Below are 7,880 nucleotides of genomic sequence, written 5' to 3' on the forward strand. Positions count from 1 at the left end.
AAGGTGACCAAAGCAAGTGGCCCTAAAGGTGGCAAAGCGGGAGATGAAGAGTTTTGGGAGGGGAAGACAAATTTAAGCAGGTTACTGTTGATGTCGGGGAGGGGGAGAGTTTAAATCCCCAAATTTTTGAAATATGCCGGGTGCTGTTTTCATTTAGTGACGAGCCATTGATGACCTAATTTCACGTTAAGCTCATTTTGATAGACTATTTTTCAGCTGTTCATATTTGATCCATCGGACCGCATTCTGTTTATACCTAAGGTCAGCAACATGCGGTTCGCACCTTAGAAAACGCAAAAGTGAGCTACGTGGCAAACAAATTTAATTGAAAAATAAGCTTGGTTCAGTTCGGACCTTATAGAGAGCGGGTACAGAAGCGAAATGTTCTAAAACGGTTAAATTGAAACCCAAAAAATACCTAAAAGAAATCAAACAGATCGTTTTTGTTCCGATTCGGACTGGGTTAGGTTTTAGTTCTCGGTCTATTATGCGCAGGCCTACACGCCAGGCCAGATCAGTGTGTAAAAAGGAGAATGACTTGTATAGCCCGGGGGAACACTGGCGGTGTACCGTACTGGTGCCATACAAGTTGGTCCCTGTTAGATGGTATCCCCAGAGCTCATATGCAAACAATCTGCTTTACAGACCACAGATGGTGCATTTAGCAAAAGATGGTGCATTTTAGATTTGCTAGACAAGAACAATAAAATGAAAAAGGCTTCTTTTCTAAAGTAATGTCTTGCGACTCATCCACTATTACTCATGATCCCTTCGACTTCCTGCCTCATGTTGCTCTCCAAAGGCAACGAGTCTCCGTTACCGAAGAAGGGCCTTTGTCTTTTCTTCATAGCAGCAGCCAGTGAACTCATATCCATTGGCAAAACAGGGCTTCCGGTTGATGTCAAGCAGCTATCAACAGAGCAGTTGCCGAGGCAAACCATTACATTGGAGGCATCTCTGTTCTCTAGAGCGGCAGCAAGTTCCGACAATGAAGGCATTTTTGCGGAATGAAGTAGGACTATCCCTTCAGAGTCATTGGAAACCCTAATAGCTAGTTCAGAGAGTTCCTCCTTAGCAGCTTCAAGCCCAGTGGCCGAGGCAGCCTGGTCTTTCAGAGCCTTACAAGCTTTCTCAAGTATAGACTGAAGATACTTGCTTTGTGCTTCAATTCGAAGTTGAAGACGACACTGCACCTGCTTACACTATAGCCATTAGAAATTGGCACTCAATAATCACAACGAATTTAGCATACTGCTTGAAGGGGAATAACCAAGATTATACAATTACACCGGAGGTCTAAGAGTATTTTATGTCAAGCTTGCAAATGGATTTATCTCGTAAGCGTACAGGTAAAACCACCAAGGCAATCTGAAATATTGTGTTTCATTATAAAAAAGGCTATTCTCTAAAGAGATGAATATACATTCCAAGTCAACTATGTCAGCTGGTGCTTAGTCTTTAGTCCATCTGTTGTACAGCTTTCTAATTGTATTTTTCTGTTTCATTAATTTAGTTAGTTTGTCACTAATTGCAGTTAAGCTCTCAGCATATAAACCACGGTGTAATACAGAAACCACATTTTCTCGCCAGGAGCTCCTGAATTCTGACCTGCTGTTATATTTACAAGTTGATGTGGTTCGTGCATGCTGTAAAAGAACTATGCAATTGTTCAAGGTAATGAAAACCCCGTAAGCTGCATATTAGTAGCTAAACAAGCCACAAAAGAGACTAACCTCCAGCTGCTCATGCAGTCTCCGTTGGACTTCCATTTGTACTCGCAAAGCCTCAGTAACCTGGAAGCCACTGTTTGAAAAGATGAAAAGCAACAATTACATGGACATATATAGATTAACATTAGAAGTAATTTGTAATAGAGGAGTAATAAGTGAAAGATCAAATACTCATTCAAATCTTCCGCAATCACTCTTGATGAGGTTGCCGAGGATGAACCAGTGTCCTGGCTTTCAGCAATACAAGAAGCTGCAATCCCTACATATTATTACGTAACTAATAAGTATTCCAAAATCAACCGCTTATCACCAGGATCTTTCAGGCACGCAAACTATACAACACTACTTGCTTGAGCAATCAGAATGTGTACAAACACACGTCTTTCACCAGCAGATGTCACGGTTCACAGTTATGAATTTGGTTGTTCAAAGATTTATAATGATAGCACAGCACTCCAAGAAAATGAAAAAATGGTGGCCCATGGAGTTTAGAACAAATGATTTAGAAAAAGTGGTAAACCAGACTACGCAACAGAAAACACGAGATGGGAGATGCCAAGATGAAAAAGGAAAGAAAAGAGAATGGCCACAGCCTGCTGAAAATAGTAATATCTTTGCACTAATTGATTGTATTAAAACAACTTACAGCAAACATATAAAATGAAAATTGAAAATGGGCTGATTATGTTGGATCGTTTCAGCTTTCAGGTAGTATTTGTGATTTTCCTGCCCCTTAATAACAGATCATACAAAAGACACAGAAACAGTACAGGGTAATTAATAATACAATGTTCCAGCTCTTATTTTTAAGTGTCTGAGGTTACCATCCTTGGAGATTTCAGCTGAATCTTTGCATGATTGCTTCCCCAATCGATATTTCTGCAAGCATAGATCATCAATTAAACACAGAAAATTTGGAAATGGTATGTATGTTAGATTAACCAAAAATACAATAAAATAATTAGGGTAAGAAATACAAATGCTATACTAATCAGTTAATTGGCCTTTTATGTCTAAAATACAGGTTACCTCCATCCCACCTCCCTCCTCCCTCTCCTTTCCCTCTCTCTCAACAATTTCAACTCTAGCTCACCACAAATTAGATAATGGGAAAGAAAAACAAACCTGAAGATGCGATTTCAAGTGATAAAGGGTAAGGCCTTTAACTCCCATTGTTCTCATAATGGTCTTAGGTGTTGCTTCTGCAATAAGAAAGCATTTAAAAACAGTAATAATAAGGAAGCAAGCTACCCCATGACATACAGCTTCTGACCAAAACATCAACGAAACTAAGAAATGAAACATAAATTGAATGAAATGGGACTCAAGGCTATACAGATTGGCAAGCAACAAGAAAGAAAATCCTGAATATAAGCTGAACTCTGATTTATAATAAGCAATGAAGTTTGGTCCACAGACATGCCTTAGTCAAATGAGACAACAGTGACTACCCTCCTAGTAAGATGTAAGGTACTTAAGTGAAAAGTGGAACTTCTGCAAGCATTATGAATCTATCATGGTGTTAGAGAAAATAAATTAGAGCATCTCCAATGGGCTCCCTAAATGAGCTCCTACATAAATTTTAGAGAGGATTTGGAAAAATCCATCTCCAATCACACTATCTATCCACTTCCAAGATAGGGATTCTCATAGGAGCTCCTAAATCTAGGGAGTGAGAGCATCTCCAATGGGCTCCCTAAATGAGCACTTAGCTAAAATTTAGGGAGGATTTGGAAGAATCCATCTCCAATCACACTATCTATCCACCTCCTAAGATTGGGATTCTCCTAGTAGCTCCTAAATCTGGGGAGTGAGAAAGGAGCTCCTAGCATTAATTACTAAAATTAGAAAGGAACTCCTAGCATTAATTACTAAAATTTTAATGATATTTTAAAATAATAACTCTATTCCTAATGGTCCACAATCAACATAACTCCCTAAATTAGAGAGTGATTGGAGTAAAACTTTTCTAGGGAGCTCCTAAATTAGTATTCTAGTATTTTTAAACGAAAATTTAATTAAAAATTAGAGAGCATGGCTGGAGATGCTCTAGAAAACGAGCTCCTAGCATTAATTACCAATATTTTAATAAAATTTTAAATAAAAACTCTATTCCTATTGGTCCACAATCATTATGACCCCCTAAACTAGAGAGTGATTGGTGTAGAATTGTTTTAGGGAGCTCCTAAAGTAACTTTATGGTCTTTTTAGCTAAAATTTAACTGAAAAATAGAGAGCATGATTGGAGATGCTCTAAGGTGCTATTGGAAGCAAGAATGAGAAAGCTCCTATCAAGGTGGAGATAAAAAGCAACCGAGGACGGTATTACTTCATTGTTAGAGATAGATGTGGTGGTTCGAGTTATTTCACGGAATAACACTCGTATATATTGAGCTCATAATGGCACCTCGTAATTCAAAAGTCTCTCTACGGCTGAACAATGAGCATGTTCTTAGGCCATCATAGAAACATAGATAGGGTCGACAAGGGAACGAACAACGAAACTTTACGACAGCTTTTTCACACACGTTCACTTGCATCACATACACAAGTGCTCTCTGAACCGTGCACCTCATTTCGGTCCTTTTCAAAGTCCTTCCAGTGTCTAGCATCTTCCACTCCTAGTTATCCCACCGACTCCAGATATTTCAGTCACTTCCTCAGTAGCTGGGGGTTGACTATGAGTTGTAGTCTTTTCTATGACTTCTTTCTAGTGTTCTTTATACGGGACAGCTTTTTTGTTTAATCCTTTTTAGGGATAAAGTGCCAGGGAGTTCTCTGGGAGCATAAGGTGAGGACCCTAGTTTAGGCTATACTTGACTTCCATTAGACTGGATTCAAAGAGGCTTTGGTGTTCCATACTAAACCCGAACTTGTAGCTCGTCAACCGACTCCATCAACTCTGCTGTCAGAAACTGGAACTTTCCTCTATACATTCTATTTCTAGCCTGCCCCCACCCCCCACCCCCGCGCGCGGCGGGGGAGGGGGTGGTGGTAATTAACAGATTTGGGGGAGGAGAAGAACTTCATTACTGGGTGGTCTCTTAATGAGGGATTGGACAAGCTATTTCTCTAACCAGAACTTTCGGGGTTCCCCTAGAGAGGTGATAGAAATAAAAGTCATTTAAAGAGGGCAGCAGAAGCAAAGTAGATGGACCCGAAACTACTTAGCTGTCAACGACGTCCACTTTCTTGGGTACACCTTCGAAAAATGAGGCTAAAGACCTTTCTTGAGGTGCTTTAAGAAAAGATGCCAAGGCTTGCGGACATACATGCACCTTCTTTGAAACAGGCTGTGCCTCATCCCGATTCTTCCAAAGAGAAAAGATTGATGAACAAAATAAAGCAGTGCCTTTTCCATCACCAACTGAAAGGGAGAGGGCTTATTGCCTGATCCGAATAATCATATATAGTATACTACTTTTCTTAACCTTAACCCTAAGTACAACAAAGCAGCCTCAATGCAGCATTTACTAACACTAATACTTGTTGACCTCCCTTAAACTGTTGGAACATAAGCAGGTTTCTACACCCCGGGTATGTAAGAGCAGCTCAATACAGGGCTCCGCCTCAGTTGGAGCATTTGAGTCAAGGTGGAGATTTGTTAGAAAATGATTCAAGGTCCTGTTTGGTTTAGTTTCCTCTTTAGGATCCCCTAGATAGACTACATTGACTAGGACACATAAAGAAGTTTCCTTCCTTAAGTAAGCTTTCCTGCATCTAATTCGTTTAGGATATTCCTCTAAATCTATATCAAGGCCCTTATGTGCCCCTAACAGTTTACAAGATAGTGAGCGGAGCAACAGGGGAGTGGGAGAAAATTGAGAGCTTGTGTGTATTGGGATTTGGGTTCAAAATTTGTAAGGTTGAGAGTTTGGATGTAAGCAACTTTCCCAACCACTTAAAATGTTGTGTACTCTCTCGTTCTTCTCTTAGCTTAATTGGATATTACAACTGTTTAATTATGTCATTTGTCATTCAAATTCATTAGAAGAGCTTGTCAAACCATTAACCACGAAGCAAGATGACTGATATTTGAAAATAATGAATGCAATGATTGTAGTGATCGATCTCATGAATGATAAATAACCTCGTGACTACCAAAATATGATTCCAACCACCCTAATCACCCCAAAACCCAACAAAGACAGTAAGAACACCCCACAAATCACTCCAATTCAGCATGACACTAAATTATCAAAATTATCCCACCAACGTAACCATAACCAAGTCAATGGAGGGAAAGAAGTAAAATTTCAAATAAAAGTAGAATATTCCAACAAAATCTCTCCCCTTTAACGTAATAAAGAAACACAGAACAAATGAGACACATTAAAAGCAGCAATAGTTAAAAGAACAAAAACCCAATAACCAAATAACAATTCAGACCAACATAAAATCCCAGAAACCACAAATATGCAAGCTTCAGAGCTGCACAACCAATATTTCTTTAACAAACAAATATAATTCATAAAAATTTGAAAACTAAATAAAAAGAAGAATTTCCATTACAAGAAAGTAAAGAAGCAATACTCACTGTCAGGGCCACCAAGTTGAGTCACAGCATCCACAAACCTATCATGGAGCTCCGCCGTCCACCGGAGCCGGGGCTTTGGATCGGTAGTCAGAACCAAGCAACCATCACCCGGCAGGTTGGAACCGTCCAACGACCCACCATAGTTTTCATGCCCACCAGCACTCCCATCCAGCGGCAGAGAATGGATAGAAGAGTACATTCTCAACCTTCTCCTGAAAAAACAAAAACCCACAAAATATTTCTTCAGAAAGTGAACGAATTGAGGACCCGGAAATGTTTTCAGACCCGTTTGGTAAGATGGGTACCTGGGATTCAGGGGTTGGAGCCCCGAAAATGCAAAGAAGGAGAGGAGAAATCAGTGGGTTCGGAGGAATGGAGGTTGGAGCTTGAGTCTGGGAGAGTGGGAATGGGAGTAGGCAAGCAAGACTGAGCTGATGAGCTCAGCTTAGCTTTTGGACAGCGATGTCCTGGAGTGTCCAGGGATTGAAAAAACAAAAAACCGAAAATTCTAAACCGAACCAAAAAAATGTCGAAACTGAACGGAAAAGCTCTCAAACCGAAAATCTCAAAAATTTCATACCCAATAACGAGCTGATCCTGAAAATTCAATATGGGAATCGGTCTCATATTTACATTTGTTCAGTAATCCCGAACCGAACCGAAATAAAAAAATATATATATTATTTAATTTTAAATATATATTTGCTGTTTTTGTTAATTTATATGGTTATGTTTGCTGTCTTTGTTTGCTATGAAAAATTACTTTATATTTGAAAGGTTTTTTAGCTAAAATGGTCCATGAGATTTGCATAACACATCATTTTGGTCCCTGAGATTGAAAATCAATAGAAATGGCCTCTAAGATTGTCCACCATCCATTATTTTGGTCATTTCGTTAAAAACTTTGTTAAGTGTCCCTAAGCTCTTGGTCGAAAGTTTAGTCAATTTTCAAAGCTTCATAACTCAATTGTTTCTTGACCAAATTCGACCCATAATATATCAAAATGAAGATAGGAAAGTGTAGAACAAGATTATACCTATTTGGAAGCCTAATGGTTGCCGAAGATGGCCGGAAAATAGCCTGAAAGGTGACTGATCCGCGGGAAAACTAGAAAACTTGCAGGAAACTAGGTAAACTTTAAACGTTCATAACTTCTTCAATACTCAACGAAATCAAGTGATTCATAAACGAAAAGCATACTTCTTAATGAGACAAAGAGAATGGTACATTTCACGATGGCTAATTCGCCATGGTTTGGACGGAAAATGGCTCGAAAGTAGCTAACTTGAGACCAAAACAACCACTTTCAAGCTGTTTTCCAGCCAAACCATGACCATTTAGCCGTTGAGAAAGGTACTATTCTTTTCGTCTATTCTCTTCTTTCCGTCAAGAAGTATGATTTTCGTTTTTGAATAACTCAATTTTGTTGAGTATTGAAGAAGTTACGAACGTTTAAAGTTTACCCAGTTTCCGGCGAGTTTTCCAATTTTCTCGCGGGCCAGTCACCTTTCAGGTTATTTTCTGGCCATCTCTGGCAACCATTTGAAGGAAATTATTTGTCTTAGCTAAAAATATGTAAGAACATTTGAACACAAAAGCAAACTATTAACAC

At 39.2% G+C, this 7,880-nt stretch overlaps 1 protein-coding gene across 2 annotated transcripts; it reads right to left on the reverse strand.

Annotated features, from left to right (window-relative positions):
- Nucleotides 1–520: 520 nt before the first annotated feature.
- On the reverse strand, nucleotides 521–6,893 carry LOC137738012 (protein PHR1-LIKE 3-like). Of its 2 annotated transcripts, none has more exons than XM_068477611.1 (7): nucleotides 6,573–6,893; nucleotides 6,268–6,479; nucleotides 2,856–2,932; nucleotides 2,555–2,609; nucleotides 1,902–1,980; nucleotides 1,734–1,803; nucleotides 521–1,193 (listed from the first exon to the last, which is right to left on the reverse strand). In XM_068477611.1, exons 2-7 carry the CDS (start codon nucleotides 6,464–6,466, stop codon nucleotides 747–749), a joined length of 927 nt encoding a protein of 308 aa, XP_068333712.1. In that variant the 5' UTR covers nucleotides 6,467–6,479; nucleotides 6,573–6,893; the 3' UTR covers nucleotides 521–746. The 2 variants fall into 2 exon arrangements, with proteins under 2 accessions (XP_068333712.1, XP_068333711.1); XM_068477610.1 differs by having other exon boundaries at nucleotides 1,902–1,989.
- Between the last annotated feature and the right edge of the window lie 987 nt (nucleotides 6,894–7,880).

The sequence above is a fragment of the Pyrus communis genome, chromosome 6, assembly GCF_963583255.1.
Source record: "Pyrus communis chromosome 6, drPyrComm1.1, whole genome shotgun sequence".
NCBI classification, from domain to species: domain Eukaryota; kingdom Viridiplantae; phylum Streptophyta; class Magnoliopsida; order Rosales; family Rosaceae; genus Pyrus; species Pyrus communis.